At 46.7% G+C, this 23,570-nt stretch overlaps 1 protein-coding gene across 1 annotated transcript in view; it reads right to left on the bottom strand.

Moving 5' to 3' along the window:
• Window positions 1-23,570, bottom strand: part of NPTN (neuroplastin) — an 879,289-nt gene that overhangs the window by 498,480 nt on the left and 357,239 nt on the right. The window contains exon 4 of the mRNA XM_069624603.1: window positions 7,050-7,144. Coding sequence (XP_069480704.1) covers window positions 7,050-7,144 — 95 coding nt within the window. The remainder of the gene's footprint in view (window positions 1-7,049; window positions 7,145-23,570) is intronic.

Here is a 23,570-nt window from a genome sequence, read left to right as displayed (position 1 = left end):
ACCGCAGGGGTTTTTGGGCTTGCTCAAAATAACGTGATGCCTGCTTCTGGGGCTGCTGGACCTGGTCTGGTTCCCCGGGGGTAGGCATCATGACACCGCCACGTCCAGACCCGACTGAACGGACTCGCACATGGCATCCTTGCCATCCTGCATGATAGCAAGAAAACCATCCGGTTCCTCCCCTTTGGGAATATGTTCAGCCGCCAATGGAATACAGTTCCACATAGTGTGCATGAAACGCAACAGGGCACACACAGAGTTGGCTGCCTGTAAAGCCATACCCCCTGAAGAAAACACTTTCTTCGCCCAGCCATCGAAATCCTTGTCGTCCCCATCAGGAGGGATGGTAGGGTACAACGCCTGCTTTGCTGGGGCCGTGGCCGCCTGCACAACCAAACTCTCCAGAGTGGGGTGCGTGGTCAAGTAGCAGGGGTCACTACTGGCTGGACAGTATTTTCGCAGCAAAGACTTGCTCACTGCCGGGAGACTCTCCGCAGCAGTCCAAGCTGCAGCCACCCTTCTTTGCAAAGCCATATGGAAAGGCAGTACGGGGCCAGTTGGAGGTCCTCGTCGAGGATGTCCGTCCGGGCATCCTGCAGAAAATCCACAGGTGGCGCAGGCCACCCCTAGTAATCCGTGACCCTCGACATAAGGCACCGGTACGAGGACTCGGCATGGGTGCCAGGCTCAGGCCGACAGAACTCCACCTCCGGAGAGGTGTCCAGACCACTGGCATCATGCAGTGACTGACGCAGGTCTTCAATCTGGCTGTGACCAGACAAAATCTCGCCCTGCACCTCCTCAGGCACCAAGCCTTCCTCAGATCCCTCATCCCCCTCAGAAATAAAATCCACAGGTCGGAAAGAGGGCACAGAAAAAGGGACAAAGACATTCTTAGCCTTGGCCAGAGCCTTTCTGGGGGGTTCCACAATGCCATGGGGTACCTCCGACAAAGCAGCCTCGAAAGGCATCGAGGGAGTCTACGGAATCAGCGTCAAGTGAGGCGCCAACAACTTCGCCGATGTCGACACAGGCCTCGAGGGCGGAGCCCCGAGCATGTCCTTCGACAGCCTGGGCACAGATGGCGTTGAAGACTTACTCGAAGACTTTGCAGGCTCACGCAGTCTCGAGGGAGTCGAGGACCGGGACCTGGAACGGGCATGTCTAGAGCGACCATCCTTGTCCGACCGGGACCTCAAAGGCGCCCGGTGGTTGCGACGACCGCTCGAGTCTGAAGGCGTATGACCGGTGTCTCTAGCACGGTCACAGCCAGCGTCCTTCGACAGCGCGGACGGACTGGAGCCCTGCGATTGAAAAATCGCCATCATCTCCTTTCGGAAGGAATCCCATTCCTCCGGAGTGAAATGCTTGTTGGGACAAGCAACCTGCCGACAGGCAGAGTCCTCGGATGAGGACGGGGAAGGCGACCTGTGACGGCGCTTCCGTGAGTGCCTCAAAGAGGCAGAGGAATGGCGAGACCGACTCCTGGACCGGGTCCCCCCCCCCGGACTCACGACGATGATGCGGAGAGTCGCCCCTCGAAAGGTCAGTCGAAAGTCCCGTGGATCCCGATTTCCGGGGCTTGGCCACCTTACCCACCAACAGCTTCTTCCTACCCTCCAGCAAGGTCATCGATGTAAGCGACTGGCAGTCGACAGTCATCCGTATCGTGGTCCTCCCCGAGGCACCAGAGGCAAGCGTTGTGCGCGTCTGTCAACATCTTGGACCCGCACACCCGACACTTCTTCAAACCCGACCGCGGGGTGGAAGAAGCCAAAGATATCATTTCAAGTACACAAACGAACAGGTTCGAAGAACCGAAAGAATAGGATTTAGTAGAACCGAGGCGCGCCGAGATCTCCGAAGTGAACATGTTCGCGGAGAAAACGGAACTGAGGCTACGGGTGTCGTGCGTCCTACTTATAACATCCAGTGATGTCGGCTCAACGGAGGCCCTCGAGGACAGCGTATCGACGTCGGACGCCGAAAGATTTTCCAAAGCAGCACATCTGTGGTGATTACTGTCACAGATATGGAATATGTCGGAGGACCCAATCCCCTCGAATATGTCAATTTCCTCCTCAATGATCCTATCATGAACACATAGTGCATGCTTATTCAATGATCTAGTGTTAAGTATACAGATTTTAAGCTCTGCGATAGATAGTGTTTTGCATGCTGATTTACAGGACTGAGTCTGTCCGCCGACCTTTCTTTAGATGTCTTTTGATGGCTAAACCCTCTTCTTTCATGGGTACTAGACTTTGTCTAGCGTGTTGTGAACTGCCGTAATGGTGTTAACACACGGTTTATGATTGTCCAAAAGAATTTTGGCCAGTATTGGATTTGGCGTGTTTTTTTTCAGTTTGGTGCCCTGAGATAGGGGCTGTATTGGTGGTATGAAAGCAACATCCTGTGTGTAAATGGGGTTAAACTCCATGTTCTTAGTTAAGGTGGAGGTACTTACAATCACAGGCAGGGACATGCTGCTGCAGCAATTGCCTCCAGAACCTCCTGGAGCCCCATCTTACTGAAGAGAGGTACCACGTAGCCACGTCTGGCCACGGACCGGCACAGACTGGCTTGCTACCTTCGCGCCGGCGCATTTGCACCAGGTTAGGCAAGAAATGCGCCAAAAAACTACGAGCGCTGCTGGGAAATCTAGTTTTCCCCGAGTGCCGTGTGTGCAGGAAGCTTCTCTTCCTGATTCAAATCGCACTGAGGCAGCTACTCCAAGTCTATTCAAAACATACTGCTGCAATGATAAAAAGGTGCAACAACAACAATAGACAATTATTAAAATAAGATGCATCACAGTAAAAATGCTAAATAGCAATTTAAAATAGCAGAAAATATCTACAGTCGATACACATTAACAAACAGACCTGAGGAATCAAGAGGAAGTTGTGGACCATATAGTCTGGCCGGATCGGCTTGCCCCCTTCGCGCCGGCGTGTTCGCGCAGGGTTAGGCAAGAAATTTGCCAAAAAGAACTACGAGCGCTGCTGGGAAATGTAGCCCCTCCCCACCCCCCTCCCTACACCCCCCACCGAGTGCCGTGCGTGCAGGAAGCTTCTCTTCCGGATTCAAATCGAGTTGAGTGTGATCAGGAGAGAGAAAAGTGGAGAGAAGGAGCAGCGCGGTGGAGAGAAGGAGCAGCGCGGTGGAGAGAAGGAGCAGCGCGGTGGAGAGAAGGAGCAGCGCGGTGGAGAGAAGGAGCAGCGCGGTGGAGAGAAGGAGCAGCGCGGTGGAGAGAAGGAGCAGCGCGGTGGAGAGAAGGAGCAGCGCGGTGGAGAGAAGGAGCAGCGCGGTGGAGAGAAGGAGCAGCGCGGTGGAGAGAAGGAGCAGCGCGGTGGAGAGAAGGAGCAGCGCGGTGGAGAGAAGGAGCAGCGCGGTGGAGAGAAGGAGCAGCGCGGTGGAGAGAAGGAGCAGCGCGGTGGAGAGAAGGAGCAGCGCGGTGGAGAGAAGGAGCAGCGCGGTGGAGAGAAGGAGCAGCGCGGTGGAGAGAAGGAAGTGTAGTGGTCAAGCATGAAGGTGATTAGGGATAGAGAAAATATTGCGGGGAAGGGTGCAAAGGGAGAGAGCGGCGAGTGGGGGGAAGAAGGGGCGGAAAGTATAAGGAAGAGCGAGGAAGTAAAGATCACCAGACTGGGAAATACAAGGGGGTTGAAGGGAAGGACCAAGGTTAGGGATTACCTAGAATGTTCACAGAGGGAGACCAAAAGAAAGGGTGTTTGCCGATAGGTCATCAAAAACGGGCAGGCAGAATTATAGACAGGGGCAGTGGGGGCTGAAGGGGGGGGGGTAAGTGATGACTGAGCTAAGGAGGGAACCTGCCATGCTTGATGAACAAGACAGCCCTGAGGGAGCCCGCTTTCAATTTCATGAACCTACTCTTTAACCATCTTTAATAGTTGGTGTGTTCTTGAAGCCATCTGTGACGAGATACACTTGGTTAAGACAGGATTACACTAGTAGCTAATTTACAGCTGCAATTAAGTTATTACCTTTGAGAAAACGGTTTAGAAATAGCAAGCGCATTTTCTTAAAAGCAGAGCTAGCTCAAAGATCCCAAAGAGGTGCTTTGAGCAGGAAGGGGCAGATAGTAGGTGGAATTGCCATACAGACCAGCATGGAAAGTGTGGTGAATGGTCGAGGAAAATAACCAAAAAACACCACAGACTTTTCCTTTTACACAACCCGTTTTGGCTTATTGGAAGCTCTTACAAAATCAACTATTACCAAAATGAATAAAGGGAATGGTGCCAACTGCATTGCATCACTAGGGTTATATAGAGGCAAGCTTCTAAAAGATGGTAGTGTTCATGTAATATAAAAACAAGCGCTATGCTTTTATTTATCTTTTGGTTTCTTTTCAATGCCCAAAATTGAAAACGGCAGACATTTTTCTGGATCCAAGTAACTAAAAATATGAATGAATAACACATGGCTATACTGCTAAGAGATATTGCCATTTTCTTCTAGTTCAGTCATAGCTTCCCCCCCCCCACCTCTTCTATTGCTCAACACTACTGTTCAGTATATTTAACCAATTTCAATTACTATGAAGGTCACAAGACTGAACAACTTTTATCTGTGGTGTGTGAATCAAAGGCAATGTGCAAGCAGAAGCTTTCTAGCATGGTTTTGATCTTGTGAGTGAACAGTGAGTGGGCCATGAAAGTCCTGCTATAATGGATAGTGAACCCAAGGGAGCAGCACTTTCAGGAGAACAAGGACTATGGGTACCATAGTCCTTGTTATATGGGTAATACAATGCCAAATACCAGCTGGAACACAAATATAAAACCGGATGTCCTGATGAAAATTAACTTTCACCACCCATTCTGGGGCCAAATGGGAGACCCAACAGCTTCCACAGGGTTCTTAGACTTTTTGCATGGGAAAAGTGGAACAGTGGCAGAGATGGAGACAGCGGAGAGTTGCACAGCAGTAGGGAAGACTAGGAATACTCCACAAAATCCCCATGGACAGTGATTTCCCAGATACAGGCGGAGAAAAGATCGCAAACTACACAAGCACTGCATGGTAGGCTGGAAGAGAATGGATGCTGAAATGAGGCAGAACTAAAGCCTTTGTGAAGATTACCAGGAAGAATTCCAGGACGGGAAGAGAGGAGTGCTGGATTGACAATGCAGAGAATCGCCAAGTGAGACAGTTGAATGATTGCAAAATCAGATTATGGAACTTGGAAGGGGAGGGCTCTACAAACTCAGGAAATTCAGTCTGCAGTGAAAGGTGGTCAGATGGAGTGAAGGACCACCAAGAGACCAGACAGCAGTGTACAGCAGGTGTTGAACGGCTTGGAGATATGGTTGAGCATTGAGAGAGTGATGCCAATTTTGTTGAATGTATAAATGTGAGAGAAAGAGGGGAGCAGTAAAATCAGGAGGGAGGAGAGTAGGATGAGAGGAAGAGTAACATTAGAAGGGAGGAGAGTAAGGCCCAGAGACAGTAGAGGAGCGGTGGAGGGAAGAGTGAGAACATTAACTGATAGGCCATTGAGTGAGAGGAAGGTTATCACAAATCCATCAAGCTAACCCTGTTTTGGTCCCCTAGAAAGTAGCTTCGGTGGGAGGGAGTGAGGGAGAGAAAAGACTATGGCCTTGCTTTAGGCCTAAGACAGTAGGGGAACCCAGTCTATAGTTGTCTGAAATTACCCCTGGATGAATTACCCAGACAGCGTTTCTACCAGGTGGTAAATACATGGTTGAGGATCAAGCAATTCCAAGAGGTGATCCTCATGCAATCTACAGGGTCCCCTAACCCATACCTGCACAAAGTAGTTTGCCAACTGCATGAACTTAAACTGGAAGAAATGGGGCAAACGGTAAAAAAAAGCCTATCAATGGGTTAACACAATACAAGTCAACCCGCCCAGAAAAGTCACTGAGGAAGACCCATCATATTATGGAAAAAGGCATCATAAGTGTGCTGGAAACTGTTCTTGTACATGGTTGGGAACATGCATGGAACACTACAATAGATGCATTACTCTACAAAAACAGATTGCAAACTGGCCACAAAAAGCGTGCCACAAAATGCACCATTTTAACCTATTTTTTACATTTTCTTGGGGATAGAACTTCTCTTGGCTGTCTCAGCCTACACCCTGTAGCTATGGCATATTCATAGGAAACCCTCATGCCCCTCCAATTAAAGTAAATCACCAGCAGCCACTGGGAGAGTGAAGCTAAGGTGTGAGAATTGAGAAAGTGCTACCAATGTTGTTGTATGTAAGGATGTGACTGGGAGTTAGACTGAAGTGGTACAATCTAAAGGTTGGAGTAAGGTGAGCAAGGATAGCCAAGATTACGAGGAGGAGAGGAGTAGGAGTAAGAAGTATCAGGAGGGAGGAGGAGGAGGAAAGTAGAAAGAGGTGAAGTGAGAGGAGCATTAAGATCAGACGGGAGGGTATTAGAGGAAGAGTAAGGCCCAGAGGAAGATGAGATAGAATGGGAGGGAAGAGTGACAAGAACAGACAGGCCATCCACCAAGAGGAAGGTATGACAAGTCTATCAAGGTACCACTCTGTTTCGGTCACCTACAAGTCCCCCAGGCAGAGCTAGGGATAAGGCTACATCCTTTAGGCCTCCAAAGCAAATGGTAAGCTTAGACAGGAGAGAAACACTGTCTATAGTGAACCAATATCATTGTAAGTATTTTGGGATTATGGAACCTGGGTTAGGGAGGTGGAAGCCCCCTTCAAGGTTTTAAGGCAGGCATACATGGACAGACCCTAAACTTTAAGCCCCAATTGCTTCATTTGTAGTTTTTAGCGTAATAAAAACTAAAAATGTACTGATGCCGTCAGGTGAGTTATGGAAAACCTCGGCACAATAACTGCAGTGCAGTGATTACACATTCCTGAAACTATAAATAAAAAATATTGACAAAAGGATGCACAAAGCAAGAGAAGCCCAGTGATGAGAAAATGACAAAGTAAAGGCAAGAATACCAACACTTGGAAGTGATGAACACAAACGTATGTAGGTCATTCACCAAGCAAAGAAAACAAATTGATATACCTTTAATCCGTATTGTGGCATTGGCAGAAGGAGAGTTGGGAATAGTAAAAACACACATGTATTCTCCAGAGTTTTCCACTTTCGGCTTTTCAATCCTGCAGAAAAAGAAGCAAATCACGATTTGTAACCTTAGCATAGAGATTAAACCTCACTATAAGCAGACATACTTGAATGGTATCCTATCATGACACCAGATATAGTTTGAAGAAATATGTATCACGTACAAACTCAAAACAAGGACATTTCAATAAAAATGCCATTAAGGTATAAATAAAAACTAGCCGGAAAAATAAAAACCCACACCAATATTAAATAATATTGAAGTAAATGGCAGTGAACAAGGTAAACCCCAAAACAAAATCACTAATCAAGTATAAGGAAAAGCAGAGCAAAGGGGCGAAAATTACTTTCCCGTTAATCATTCTTGAAGGGAGGAAAAGAATATTAAAAATACAACAGATGCAGAGTTGAAATGTTCATAAAAGAATGTAAACATGGTTGATTACCTTCATAGCAGTTGAGCTAATATGTACCTCTTCAGCTTTCAAAACTAATTTTGTATCCCAGACCCTGCACCTGGCCCAAAAACCTTTCCTGAGTTAAAGCAATAACTTTCAACTCTCTCAAAACAGATTAAGGAAGAAGTAACCGGGGATGTGGGCGGGAATCAAGAGTATCTGTCTTTTCTCCACAGGTGGGGAGGTGGGAGTATTGGGTGTCACCCCCTTTGAGGCTAGGGAGGTGAGCCTGCTCCACAAGACCATCCCTAGGGTTCTGGGCAAGTGGGACCTCACTGGGAGCTGCCTCCACTTGCAGGAAAAGAGCTCATTCCCACAAGGAACTAAATCGGATGAGAGAGAGCCATGTGCAGGGGTAGTAGCTACGACTTGGAGGGACAGAACAGTGAAGCCTGCGGCAATCTGAGAACCAGAGAATGCCAGAGCGAGACGTCAGAGACCTGGCAACCCGCACAGTGGAAAATCTGCTGCCAGGACAGAACTTTGAGGACTGGTGTGGTGGCATGACCACAGAAGCACAAAGGGGATGGGGGGCTGTCTAACTACACCGATACCAGTGGAAGCGGGAGACCTGAAACCTGTCAGCAAGCATTTGTAGAGCACAGCAACCTAGAGAGCTGTTGAGAAGCTTGGAGCAGGGAGACAAGTAACAAGCAGGCTCGTGCAATTGCCAAATTCCAATTACACCACCCACAATGAACAGCGGTAACTGCGTGGAATGGAGAAGGGGGAGGCCGCCGGGGAAACATACCTTAACTGAAGGAAGTTGCGAAATTATATTGGGACATTGAAAAAGCATAAGTGCATGTATCACGAGAAACCAATGAAAGTGAAGATATTAAGCATGAGGCTTTGAGAAAGCCAGAAAGAGTATCCTATGAAGTATGGAAGAAGTTACCAAAGTTAACTAGAGTGGGGGAATGCCTTAATGAGAACCTCTGAAAAGTACTACGAGTCAAAATTGCACGTTGCTCCAAGGGCACAGAGAAAGAGGCTAGCAGATCAGTGGTCAAAGTGTTTGAAAAGAAGTCGTGTAACAATGTTCCCTAAAGGCCCGACCGTACTCCCCCACAAACCCCAAACTAATGCACCCTCCACGCAGGTTTCAATCTCTTCCTACACTTATTTTAAAACAAAACCATTCCAGAAAGGTTTCTTTTTAAAATAAGAACTGCAAAACATAATTAAAAGAAAGTAGAGTAGCACCGCTCAAGGCCACTTCGACCACTGTAGCAGAGACCCCCCAGGAGTGGTGATGCTTCACCCATGATAAAGAAATAGCAAACCCTAGATGGTTTGAGTGGAAAGATGAAATACTCAGAGGAAATACTCAGAGGAAGAGTAAGAGACTATCTTAAGAAAACCATTAAGAAAAGTACTGAGAATACTGATAAGCATTACACCTTCTGGAAGGCCAGACCTGTGAGTATTTGGCACAAGCTCATAGGGCATCATGGCACAGACAGTTCAGGAATCAACCAGCAAATGCAGCGATTAAGCTGTGAAACGATAGGTTTTCAGGGCAAGGCAGACAGAGGTGATTTTCGAGTGCATGCAGGAACCGAGGAACAGTGTTCCACAAAGAAGCCACCACCACAGACAAGGAACTGCCGCCTACGTGAACCAGCCTAAACCGGGGGACCATAACTCTCAGGGAAGAAACTGAACGCAAGTTCCGAGTAGGAACATTGGGGTGGAATTTAGCCTGTGAAAGAAAAGAAATGGGCCATTCCCATAGAAGGCACGGTGGACCAAGCACAAAGCCTTGAACGTAATATGCTTGGCCACCGGGAGCCAGTGCAGTTCTTCCAGAATCACCTTAGTGAGACAGAACCATGAATCACCCACTGCCAGTCGGACTGCAGAGATTTGCAGTGGCTGAAGATACACCGGCTGAGCTAGATAAAGAGCATTACAGTAGTCTAAAGAGCCAGCAGTAAGAGAGGATACCACCAAAGAGTAAAGATGAGAAGGAAGATAAGGGAGCACTTTCCAGAGAATGTGAGGTTTAAAGTGAACTGACAGACAGCGCTGACCTGACTCTGCATAGACTCTGAAAGCTTATTCCAGCTCCGCCCACCCCTCCACCCCCCCCCCCCCAATTCTTCACCACCATAGAAGGCGTAGGAACAGGACCAAGTTTGGTTGGCCAGAAAGCCGAAGACCATTCCACCGGAGCCAGAGGCATGCTGACAACTAGAACCTCAGTCTTCCTGCCAGTAAGGCAAAGCCAGTTTTTGCCCATCCAGAAGGGTATAGCAAGTAGGCAGGAGCAGCAAAGCTCCGCTGAGGCACAGTGCGATAGATCTAGTCTCACCAAAATCTGTGTCATCAGTCTAGGAAAAACTGAAACCCAAAAGAGAGAATCAGCTTGACAAGCGGATGAATATATAAGTTGAAAAGCGGGTAAAGAACCTTGAGGCACACCACAGGTGAGGCGTTTTGCAACCGAAACAAAAGGAGGACGTGAGAACTTGGGTACGGCCAGCTAGAAAAGAAACAAACTAGTCCAGAACTGGGCCAAAACCCCAGCCGAGGACAGCCGTTGCAGCAAGATAGCATGGTTGACCGTGTCGAAAGCAGCAGGTAAGTCCAGCAGGATCAGGGCAGCGGTGCCAACCGGATCTTTAATCTGAGCCAGATCATCCACCACTGCCACCAGAACTGACTGTTCCGCGACCAGGCCCGGAAACCGGACTGGAAAGGATCAGGACAGCCCGACTCCTTAAGAAAAGAGGGGAGGAGTAACCAGGGTTTCCAGACGTTTCATGGGACAGGACAGAAGAGAACTAGGACAAAAGTTTGCCAGAACAGAGGAATCAAGATTCGGCTTCTCAAGGAGAGTGAGAATAAGAGCGTGATTGAGGGGACCAGGAATGTGAGCAGATGAAAGATAGACTGCAGCCGTGAGCAAATGCGAGATGCCAGGGAAGATATCCTTCAGGATGCTAAGAACAATGTCGCCGGGGGAGGCAGATTCAAGACCAAGCACCACTGAAGTCACAACAGACTGAGTAAACTGGAAAAGAGCAAACCAGAGGGAACACTCAGGGGATTAAGGCTCACCGTTACTGGGTCAGGTCGGCTGTAACAGAGGCCTCAATTTTCTGATGAATAATGGCGATTTTATCACCATATCACTGTGCACAGAGGAAGGCAAGGAAAGGAAGCTTACCTTAGAGAATCCCTTTCTAAACAGCTCCTAAGAGGATTTGGTAGAAGCTTCCACCTTCCCAAGATGCCATCACAAATCTTCATGACATCACCGAAATCACATGTGCATTTAGCTTTAATAGGAAACCTCCACAAGGGATTGTTATTGTAATGGTGGGAGAAAACTATCAAAGAATAATGGAACTATCATGAAAAAAGTAGGTCATGGAGGAATGCATTGATATACACACCATTGTATTACACACTCCTTCACTGTACATGAAGGAACTCCTGTGCAAACATAGCCATTGTCTGCACCATGCCTCATGGAAGTTTAACCTTCAAATTCTGTTAAACAGTGAAATCATTAATGCATTAGTTTAATAGTGTCGAGTACTGTTAAACATAAGCTACCATTGCCTTTATAACTACATAATTGCACTACTGCACAGAAACCATAAAGACACCACAATGCATACAAACATGACCATATACAAGGAAATTAAAGTAAGCTAAAAAGGAGCAGTATTACCAGAAACTGTTCATAACATAACTGATTATCTTCATGCACAAAAACCAGTGCTGTGTTTTACGCTTTCTTCTTCCCCTATATGCATCATATGATGTGAGTGAACCGTAAGGAAAGTAGTGCAAGAACATATTCGAAGGGTACTGTACACAAATAGACTGTTTGGAATTGTTTGTTCCTGACTGTTAGTGAAGAAAAGCACCTGCCCTACTTATGGTAGTTAAGAAAACAGAGGGAGTCACATGATATCAGTGATGTCATGAATGAGATTTGTGACGGCATCTTTGAAGTCATGGGTGTTAGTCGTTGCAGTGCACACTGGTGGCACGAGTTATATTTGCTTAGCTTAACATAACTGTCAAATTTCAGCTGGTTTTCAGTTTTACCTGTAACCAGAACGTCCCTTTAACAACGTTTTTTGTTAGTGAATTTCATAGGTTTTTAGTAAGGCACTTTAAGCATAATGTTGCTTTAGGGTAGTTTTTCAGTAATGGGGAAAAGGTTTTTAGTAACATATGTAGACTTCACCTGATTGGCGTATGTGCAAGTATCCGTAGGACTCCATTAGTGGCCGCATGTCTGCATCTTCAAATGCACTTTTAAGTAGTGGTGGAAGCGCACAGGTTTACGTTCCACACCTAGACCCATGCATAGGTCATGCACTGTATGCTGATAACACTGCCCCGGTCGCCAGCGCTACGTATTCATGCAGTAGGCTACTGCATTTAACGTATTGCTGTCCACTTCGTTGGCGGTTTGTAAGTGACAGTGTTGGCTTTTGGGGGGGGGGGTTGGTCAATTAAGGCGACAAATGTGATGAACATGGGAATGTTGTTGAACTTCAATATCAAAACCAAATGTCGCGTCTCACCAAGTGGTGGTTAAAAAGCCAAAGAAACCACTTCCGATAAATGTATTCCGAACATACTCAGATATTAGACTGCGCCAAAATGAGTGTTCTAATAAATATTTAATCATAAGTGCCCTTAGTGATGACACGTGTTTCGGATGTACAGCCTTTTTCAAATCAGGGCTCGTTTCTCAATACAATTCTTGTGTTATGGTCACAAATAACATTCAAAGTAATAACCCCAATATTCAAAAAGTGGGAAAGTCCGAAAAATACATAAACAAATTAAGTTTTTCAACGTGTAACAGATATGTTAATGGTACCGCCAACAGTAATGGTGTAACAGTGTTTGTACTGCAAGTCTTGACAACTCAAATTAAAGGACAAAATAACAGTGCGCCGGCTACCGCCTTTCGAAGAATGACATTGGGTACTTTCATGTACAGCATTTGCCACATCTGCTGCGGGCAACAAGAGGGGCACACCTGTAGAGCAGTGGAGCTGTAAAACAACCTTTCCAAAACATATGCTGCGCTACAGACCCTTATAATGAGTGCCACCTATATAGGCAAAGGCCACCCAATAATTCCGTCTCGCGGCACTTCCCTATAGTATATAGGCAGGTGCTGCCCCCTCTAATGGAACTTTTCTGGCTTTCCTTCTGTGGCGTGTGTGAGAACACGATAATAAATAAAGATGCACTCGAGAATGGAAAAAAGTAAAAAAATGAAAGCACCTTTCACAGATGAACAACAGAATTGCCAATGCACGCATGCAGGGCGGGAGGCATGGCATAGTGGAGAACACTCTAGTTCAGTCGGTTATAAAGGAGTGCGCTGTTCAAAGGCATTTCTTTACGTGTTGCAGAACTTCAAGTGAGTCACAGCGCAACACTTACAAGAAAATATCACTACTTGCAAGAAAGGCACCAAGGCAATTTAGATGGGGTGTGCAGAAATTGAGAAAGCTGGCACAGTAAGATGAACGTTGTAGCGAGGGAAACTTATTTGTGCTGTGAAACGTCATAATGCCATGGGCGAAGTATGCCATTGGCACATGACAAAGAAATGCACAAATACACTTCTTTGCAATGTACCGCGCTGTCGCCACTGACGGACCAAATAGAAAATGACGCTGCCAGATCGGTAGCTGCATACTGCGAAAGAAAGTTATGCAAGAGATCGGATAGAAAAGCATGAACTGGGCAAGTGCCCCCTTCATCGCAAACGGCACTGAAACTTGTGTAACATGCAGTGCAATGTTCCCTGCACAATGAACAATATTGTCATGATTGCGTATCACACACACAAACCAACCAAAATCAGACACTTCATTGTACCTAGTCCAAAGCACTACACATGCACATCATAGGATTAGTAAATGAGTAGGGAGTGCAGTGTTTTGCATTCACTTGCACTGAATGTAGGTCTGCCTACCCTGAAACCCGCATGCTGTGCCTCGTAAAACGCAAAGCCACAACGGCACCCTCTGCATTTCTGTGAACAAATACACAATGTAGCACCATTGGTCCGTACACACCACACCCACTAACTTTATTGCCCAATCCTGTAGCCTCTGCAGACCCATTTCTATGGACGTCATCTGCAAAAGGGGCATATGTACCACGTGCCACCCTGCAACTGTTGCGATAGTCACTGGTTTTGTGCTGCACGCGCGCGGCAGTGGGGGAATAACTTTGTACCAGGGGAGTGCACGTCGGTTGTGGAGGCTCTTAAAAGAACCTTTGTTTTTTTTCCCCTAGAAACACTTTTGGGGTTTTCATACGAGAATGTGTGTTTTCAACTTCAGCTCACATTCTTACAGTAGGATCTTCAGTGCAGTCTGTAGATTGTGAACTAACATTGAATTGCCACTGGCCGACAAAGACATGCCATTTGCCTTGAAAAGGTGTATGTATCGGGAACCAAAGTTCTCATTCTCACAGGAGAACATCCCAGCAGCACTCAAGTCACACATGCTTCTGTTGATGAGACCCCTTCCGACCTCTGGCTGGCAACAGGAAGCATTGGAATAATGCCAAGCGATTCTCGGCAGTATAGATGAGAAAATAACCTTGGCAGTAGGAAAAATGCACTGCACTGCTTTCATCAAAATCTTCAGTTCACTGAACACACAGGAACAAGGCATGTAACCCAAAAAGAAGCCTGCAAAGTGCACGATCACAACATGTGGCCTCTTCGGCAACTGTACATGTCAACATTCTAGAAGCAGTCAGCGGAAACAGCACAATTCCATACCACTCCACAAAACATCCACATCTCCAAACCTAAATTGCTAGACAAGTCTTCTTGGAGGGCATACACACAGATCTTCCACAAAGTAATCACCCACTATGAAAACTCTGCATTTTGCCATGTTTGCCAGCCACAGTACACAAAGATATGGAAAAGTGAATGCCTACCTTTTCTGTGACACACACCCAGAGCATCTGACTGGCCAGAGGCCATAGTCCAATTTCCATTGGCCAACATGGTGAGAAGGGCAAAATGTGGCACATGCCTTTCGCCAATCACCGCAAGGGAGGCGCCCCGGTGAAGCAGGACTACTCCTTCTCCCTATTGGTGCTCTTTTCTGTAACGTACACCCTGACCACCTGATTGGCCACAGGGCATAGTCCCATTTCTATTGGCCAGCATTCTCACAAACACAGAATGTGGGTCGTGCCTTTCTCCAAGTGCTGCCAGGGCTGTGCCCCAGTAAAGCCGGAGGAGTCCTTCCTATTGGCACACTTTCCTCGGACACACACACCCTGAGCAGCACATGATGGGACAATTGATAGGAGCGTCGAATGTGGCTCGTGCGGGTCCCCAAGTATGTTGAATGCCAGTCCCCAGTGCAGCAGGAGTCCCTCTTCCTATTGCCGCACATCCTAAGCAACTCATTGGACAATGCCCACAGTTCCATTTTCGTGGCAGCCACCCGCAAAATCCCTGCATGTGACTTTCATACTGCGTGCAGGAACAACATGCAACCAGGGCAGGGGCCGTTTGTATTAAGGGGCTACACAAAAGAGTGTAGATCCTTCTACCAAAACACCTTTGTTTTCAGTAGCTTTTGTGCTTTCTTCTACGCACATTAGTTCAGTAAACTCTTCACCGCATCCTATTGACGAGCAAACAAAACTGCTTTGCCAATGGATGACAACAAAATGCCATTTTCTTGGAAAGACCACGCATTTCCACAAGTTATAAGGTCATTGTTGCAGAAGAATATTCCATGAGCAGACAAAAAAAGTGTACATGCTTCTGTTGATGAGACACCTTCCTTCGTCTGGCTCAGAACATCCATGAGCCGTAGGCCATACTCTTTGCTGTATTATAGAAGAGAAAAGCACCTTGCCGGTGGGAAAAAGCATCCTCACGACATCCAGCAACCTCCTCAGTCTACGGAATAACTGTAAGCAAGGCAGGTAACCCATATGCATGCCGCCGTAATGAATTATGATAACATGTACTACTGGAAACGTGGCAAGGTCTTTGCAAAGTTTATGCATATCGAAGAAACGGCACTCACGCACAGCGTTCCACAAGGCGTCGACTCCTTCCAAACCAAAATTGCCGTCAAAGTTTCTTTGTAATAGGTCTGCACAACTATGCTCTGCAAAGTGATCACCTACAGGCAACAATACGGTTCACCATGTCAGCCACCCTCAGTATGCCGAGTATAATGTGCAACCGTTTCACCTCCCCTTCCTGTTAACTACACTACCTGATTGGCTAATCCCCACACTGCCATGGCAATTGGGAAAGGTTGTGTAAAGGGCAGATTTTGGCACGTGCACCTCCCAAAGTAGCGCGAGGGCCGCACCCCTGTAAAGCCGGAGCAGTCCTTTCCTTTGCTCCATCTTCTGTGCAGCTCTTCTTCATTAGGTTACTGGTAAATGGGCACATATGCATCCACCAATCGCATTAAAGCCATCATCGAACAACGTCACTGCTGTACAACACTTCAATTGTACAGATATACAGTCATAGTACAAATGTTGTGCCATTCAAAAGCACATCCACTACAAAGTTCAATGAAAGTATGCACGATTTCTCCATCCGCATACATCAAGATAGCCACCCAGGATGTGGCACGTGCCATCCTGAAAGTACAGTGCAATTCACTACCTTTTCGCGAAGGTTGAGGGACGGGGGTTTAAACAATATGAAACTAGGCAGAGGATTCCGTCTTCCAGCGTATATATCTACAGTTTTTCTTTTTTTTACGTGCAAGCTATTTTTTTTTGTATTTTCTCTTTATATACTTTTCTGTTTGCCTGTCCTCACGTTTCTACAACATTCTGGTCAATGCTTCTTGCACAGTGTGAAAGAAAACGGCATTGCCAATGGCGCACAAATACATACCATTTCTACAGAACCACTGGCTAATCCCCACACTGCCATGGCAATTGGGCAAGGTGGTGTAAAGGGCAGATTTTGGCACGTGCGCCTCCCAAAGCAGCGCGAGGGCTGCACCCCTGTAAAGCCGGAGCAGTCCTTCCCTTTGCTCCATCTTCCGTGCAGCTCTACTTCCTTAGTTTACTGGTAAATAAGCACACAATAGGCCAAAATCTGCTCTTTACACCACCTTGCACAATTGCCACGCCATATCCACAAGAAACAAAAAGGATATCACTCGGGACAAACTTCTCCCCATCATAATGCCCACGCTTAATAACATTGCACAATCATGTACAGACCCTACTACCCTCGTGGATGTATACAACTGCACCATGCTCAAGGCTATTAAAACTATAGCCCCCACTAAACTTAGGAAACCTAAACAACGCGTGCACCTCAATACCTGGTTCACACCACAACAGAGCGCTTTGTAAAGAAAAATGCACACCTGAAACTCGCTGGAAAAGCCTCCCTTGCATCACTAACAAAGACAACCTAGTAGTTGCTACTCTCAACTACAAGGAAGCCATTCTCCAAGCTAAAAAACAGACATACAACATACGCATAACACAAGCAGAATCGAATACGAAGGAGCTCTTCAAAATCCTGAAGGAACTAGAATCGCACTCCTCCTCTACTGACACTTGTAGCAAAGACAGCGCGTGGTGTTCCAACATCCAAAAAGCACCGTTAGACAAGACAGCTATGCTCCAGTTGAAAATCAATAATAAAAAAAACTGCCTTCAAAACACCATATTACCTAATACTTCGACCACCTTGTCAGCGCACACCCAGGCACCATTCAACTTCTCACCACTTACTATTCCAAAAGTTGAAAGTATCAGCAAACTCAAACCCTCCAACTGTCAGGGTGATACTTGTCCCGCCCCCATCATCAAGGATGCTGCTCACAAACTAGCCCCAGCATACCAACTAACTACAAGCCCATCACCACCGTCCCCTTCACTGCAGATACAGGATTACCTGGAATCTAACCATCTCCTTAGCCTAAGACAATCCGGATTCCACCCTAGGCACGGAACAGAGACTGCGCTTATAGACCTTAAGACACAAATTGAGGACCTTAAAGACAATGGCAAATTAGCCCTACTACTACTTGATTTATCAGCAGCATTTGACCTTGTCAACCACCACATCCTCAACACCTCGAAACTGCTTCTCATTTTTCGGATAAAGCCACCACCTGGATCAGATCGTTCTTGAATAACAGATCCATGAGGGTCTTCTCCCCCTCCGCCGCGGCTGACACATCACCAGTCCTAGGTTGGGTCCCACAAGGTTCTTGCGTTTCCCCCACACTCTATGTGTTCACCAAGCCATTATTTGACATACTTGACTATCTGGGAGTTACATACACCAACTATGCTGACGACACCCAGATACTCATGCCGATCACGGGTGACCACATTGACACTAAAGCCCTTAACAATCAAGTCATACAGGCTTGGATGGCCCAACACAAGCTCTGTCTTAACTATCAAAAGACAGAGTTCCTCATCCTTGGCTCATAGAATCAGATTAATTAACTGGACCCGGCCCTCAGAGCCTTTAACATTGATGGTAACACTATCAAGGTGTCCAACACCAAAACCCTTGGGATCTACCGCAACTCCACACTTTCGCTCAACAGACAAACCAACGCAGTCATTGCAGCTTCGGCATACACCTGCAAATTGATCTCAGCCTGCCGCCTGTTCCTTACCACACCCAATTGCATTACGCTCACCAGGACCTTGGTTATTTCTAAACTGGACTACTGCAATGCACTATACATAGGGACTAGTCAATGCAACTTAAACTTCAGGTTATTCAAAATAATGCCATCAGGGCTGCCCTCAACTTTCCTAGATCTTCACACATGTCAGACACTAGACGAAGCCTTCACTGGCTATCAGTCTCCCAAAGAATTTCTCTTAAAACACTCGTCCTCACACATAAATGTGTGAGCAACCAGGCCTAGGCCTACTTGACAAACCGATTTACTCAGCACTCCTCAACACGGCCCCTGAGATATGCCCAAATGCATAGCCTCAAGATTCCAAGATATAATCTCCAAAAAGCAGGCGGGGTGAGCTTCCCTGTCCTCGCCGCTAAACTTTGGAACTCTACGCCCAACCCCATTAGGAATGAGCCATTGTTCCACTCCTTTAAACAAAGCCAAGATGTGGCTGGTGTCCCAGGATGTCTAGCTTCTTACGCTACATCTACTCTGCTTGCATAAGGGTAACTGTACCTACCCAACTTCTCACTGCACCATCTCCTGCCGCAAACCAAATACTGTAGGCTGTCCCAACTATCATCACAACCAGAGAATGCACAATACATGTTTTGCAACTCACTTGTGCTGCTGTAGCAAGTCGACAATGCTCCACACATTCTCCAAAGATCACCATGTGCCTCATACACTGCCAAACCTGCATTGCTCCAGTGGATCTGCTCCTTGCACACATTCCCCCACCATAATTAAATACTTGTCCGCATATCACCAACTACCACTATGCACCACTGGCACCAGCACTCCTAATCAACCTCGACACCGCAATGGACATACACATTATATACAACTGTTACCATAATGTATAAACATTACAATGTCTCCGGCACCCCTACGCCCTTTCACTCACATACTATTGTCTTACCCACTTTCACTTAGAAAGGATTGTTACACTGGGAACAAAAATACAACATTTTTAGAACATTGCCCATATTGCAAGCATTGTGCACACAGCACACTATCCAAGCACATATCAGCTGCCCTTCAACCATACCCTGTAAGATACTGACAGTATACATGGATTGCACCCAGTGCCCACACAGTGACTTTTCACTACAGCATCTCCAACCACAGGGCACCGCCATGGAGGTATGCAGTAACAAATTGCATCAGTTACCATAATGTACAAACAAGACACTCTACTGCATCCCTGTGCACTTTCAATCACATACTATGGGCGTACCCACAACCATTCACAAAGTATTGTGCCACTGACAACCTACCCACAATCCGTTTGCAACAGTGGCCTATAACGGCTTACATGTGCTCCACACCCATTCCTTACATGTCACCAACCTCTAACTCATGTACATTGAAAAATGCATTACTGCTGTGTGTGTCCTCAAGGCCTAGGCTCCAATAGTCTAGGCCTTGAACACTCACAGCAACCTAACGCCACCATGCATGTCTCCATATCAGCAACTGCGACAATCCACATAGACACCAGTGCCACCAACACTCCTACCCAACCTGTACACCTACATGGCGCAACAAATGGCAACAGTTAACATAATGGCCATGTGGGCAGCTAGCATTTTGCCAAAAGGTGCCACAAGTAGGTAGCAGCACTTCACCCCAACTCCCCCACACCATAAAACACCCAATCACGAACACATGTCGCACTTACCAGAATGCACAAACATACCATATCCTCCACCACCTCTACCCACAGCCATTGAAAGTATTGGGTCACTAACCACAATTTTTTACAACATTCGGCCTACTTCAACAATTCTGCACACAGCATAGGCCTTAAACACACCTACAGCAACGTAATTCCACCATGCATTTCACCAACTATGACCATCAACATACACACCGCTGCCACCAGCAGTCCTACCAAACCTGCGCACCAAAATGTAGCTATGCAACAACAAATTGCAACAGATAAAACAATGTGGAAAGAAAACTCTCCTGCACCCTATACACTCTTCACATACTATAGGCGTACCCACTCCCATTCAGAAAGTACTGAATCACTGCCAACCTACCCACATTCAGTTTGCAGCACTAACGCTACTACAACAAATCTGCACACACTGCACTATACAAGCACCACCCTGTACCGGATGCAGACTCAAACATGCCTTCCTGAGGTGTGTATGTTGCAGCCCTAAACTCCTCAGTGCATGCCCTACAGCCTACAGCCTTCTGCTATGCACCCAATAGTATAATCCTTCCACAGATCCAACGCACCTTCATTCATCCATGCATGCCTTCATGTGCCCAACTACCGCATTCTTCCATCCGCAGCGCACCGCCACCCGGGCTCCCATCCAATCCGTCATGTGCAATTCACTCCCCATCTGCAAATGACCTGCCACCACTCACTACGAAAAGAGTTTGCCGCAAACAGGTTGCGGCAGAAGCTAAGGGACCGTTATGACAGCTGCCTCCAATCACCACATAAAATACTAGCCTACATATGTCACACATAAACCATCTCTCCCCCAGCCATTCCCTTCCTTATTGCCGCCAACACAATGCGTAAGCCATTTCCCAGACCCTTCCGTCACCGCGCTGTCCTCTGTAAACAAGGGGGAGTGACCTCTGACCGGCCATAGAATCAGGTCGCCCTAGAGTACTTTAAAATGAGATAGCTGCACCTTGAGGAGGATGGGGGTGCGGGATTCCCTTACTCCAACACCAATCAATAAGGACAACTCAATGGTTTGGCAAAGGGGAGTCCGTTTAATGACAAGTACAAGAAACGGGGAAACATGGAGAACAGTAATGAGATGGTCCGTCTCGCTTCAACTCCCACAATCTTCATTCAAAAAGCAATAGTTCTAGTCAAAATTCGTCATCATTGACATGCAACACTCAAATGTTTGTCATGCAATTATATTGGTTGGAAAAGGTAACTTAAATATAGGCGCTATATCTGTATGTGGTAACAGTGTGAGGATTGGATAACCCTAATCCGGTGGGCGTCTACGCCCTTCCCTCTAACATTACTCATGTAAAACGTCACTACAAGTATGAAGTCCCATTGGTTCCATCTATAGGACCTATAGGACCTGAGATTATTTGGGCCATTGTGATTGGGCTGGCTACAACCCTAAGCATAAATCTCCACTTTAATTAGCAGCATGCAGAATGGTCACCTAGATGCAGGATGCCCCCTTCCATCAATCAGTACTTTAGGGCTATGTGTCAATTAGTTGGCCGAGGTTGGCCTCGAAACTATCTTCTTGTCAGGAAAAGTTATGGTATCTCCTGTTTTGGGTGACAGATGTTGGTACCTCTTCGCGCTTGGCTGGTCACGTGTTAGCACACCGTGAATCGGTTTAGTTTTCCTTCTACTTGTGCATTTAATTCTTACTTTTGGCCGCCACCTGCCTGGGCCTCCTCATCTCGACCTTCACGGGGCAGGCTGCTCTGTTTCGATTCTCCGAAGTTACGGTCCGCCCCCCCCCCTCACCCTTGGGTTGACCTTGATTTTCCCAGGCGTGGCCTGCTCCTTGCTGAGGTTCGATTCCGCTGTCTCTTCTTGTTGTAGCTGGAATAAGAATCCTGGCCCGTTTGACCCTTAGTAACCTGGGTTAATTCTGCTTTTGAATAAAGTGGACTGCACTTCTATAATGTGCTTTGCTGAGGTAGATATATAGTTGGCGCTTGCCGCTCTATTCTTTTACTAAGCCGTACTGGTTTCTTAGCTTCTTGCGTTACGAGCCTATGTACAGGCGTCAGCTGGTTGAATACTTTCATCCTGCTTTACAGTTATGTTTCTTTATATTTCAACGTCGTCTCTCCTAAATTCATGCTGTCCTTATTCAAGACGTTTTGTCTCTGTGTGCCATCGATTGTCGTCTTTCATTTGTGAGTGTCTGTGAAATCACCATTCGTCTTCAATTAAGGCCTCCGAGTTTCTTCTGGGACAGGGTTTAAGCAATCTTCATTTCGTGTCATTTGCTGATATGGTTGCCTTAATGGATACCTTACTGCCCATGGCTGTCGGGTTATTGGCATTTCAATGGCTGTTGCTCTTCTGATGGGCACTGGACAAAGTCCTACCGTGACTCTCTGCTGGTTTATTTGTTCGTCATACGTCACATATCGCGGTTCAAACGTTCCTTGTACTTCAAAATGGGCGACTGGAGTGCAGGCCACACCTGGGACCTCCTCTACACCTCCGATACACCATTGCAGCTTTCCCCAAAAAAGTTGCCGCACAGCACGCTTCACTCCAGCCAACCCACTGGCTGCATCGAAACTTCTCAGACACCACGCTGTACCGCAATCCAATGATCCTTATGTCCACGGAGTGAACAGGGAAATCGGTCCATGCAGCGGACCCAGATATCACTAATTGTTTGGGACATACATTTCAGTGTTTTGCAAAACACTTACTGGTCCGATTTCCATCAAAAACAGAAAAGCACGCTTTCTGGTCCGAGCCAATGGCTCCTGGCGCAAATTTGGTGAAAATCCGTCCAGCCGTTGACCTGTAGCCATGTGCAAAGTTTTTCCCCAGCCTATGAGGGGGGAAAAAAAAAAATTGCGACCCCCCTCTATGAATCCCCATCAATCCCCCCCCCGCACGAAAACTCCCCAACTTGGCGAAAAAATTCAGAGCCGCCCATATACTTTTTTTGCAAAGTTTGGTAAGGATTTGTCCAGGGGGAGCAAAGTTATAAGCCGCTGAAAAAGTGCTCTTCCTACGAGTATAGCAACTTAACCATAACTACACAGCATACTTGTTGTGCATAGGCTGACATCTAATAGAAGCTGCAGAGTATTACAGTTGTTTTCGAAACTCAAAGGGATGTCAACAGGGTGTGCCAGGACTCGCGCGTCGAGGTCCCTCGGATTGTTATTTTTCTGACATGAGGTAGCACGAGGTGTAGCGCAACTACAGTTGTATCCAAGCAGATACGTATCAAACACGCACATAAGCATTCATGTGCCTTCTCTCAGAGGGGAGCAAGGGTGGGCGTATGTGTATCTAAGCAGACACAAGCATCAGAAATACGATTACAGTGAGTAATTTATCCCTTCTGAGGTTTTTGGAATCTGCCTAGATCACATGCTGTGCATAGATTAGCGAGCACTGTTAGGAGGTGGGATGTGAGAAGGTTCATGAGCGAGTAAATGTCTTAGAACCGCTTGTCCCACTTTTGTATCCGTCTTAGAATGAGTATCAATGCAGTAGTGCTGAGTGAAAGTATGTATTAAGCTATGATATATTATATTTTATTTGTATCGCGCTCGTACACAAGTGTTTTAATGTGCTCCATGTATCTGCTTTGCAAACACTGTCTAAAGGG

Source organism: Ambystoma mexicanum, chromosome 11, assembly GCF_040938575.1.
Source record: "Ambystoma mexicanum isolate Mex_15411 chromosome 11, UKY_AmexF1_1, whole genome shotgun sequence".
Lineage (NCBI taxonomy): Eukaryota > Metazoa > Chordata > Amphibia > Caudata > Ambystomatidae > Ambystoma > Ambystoma mexicanum.
The sequence above is the reverse complement of the archived record's forward strand: the minus strand, read 5'-3'. Positions and strand labels throughout refer to the sequence as shown.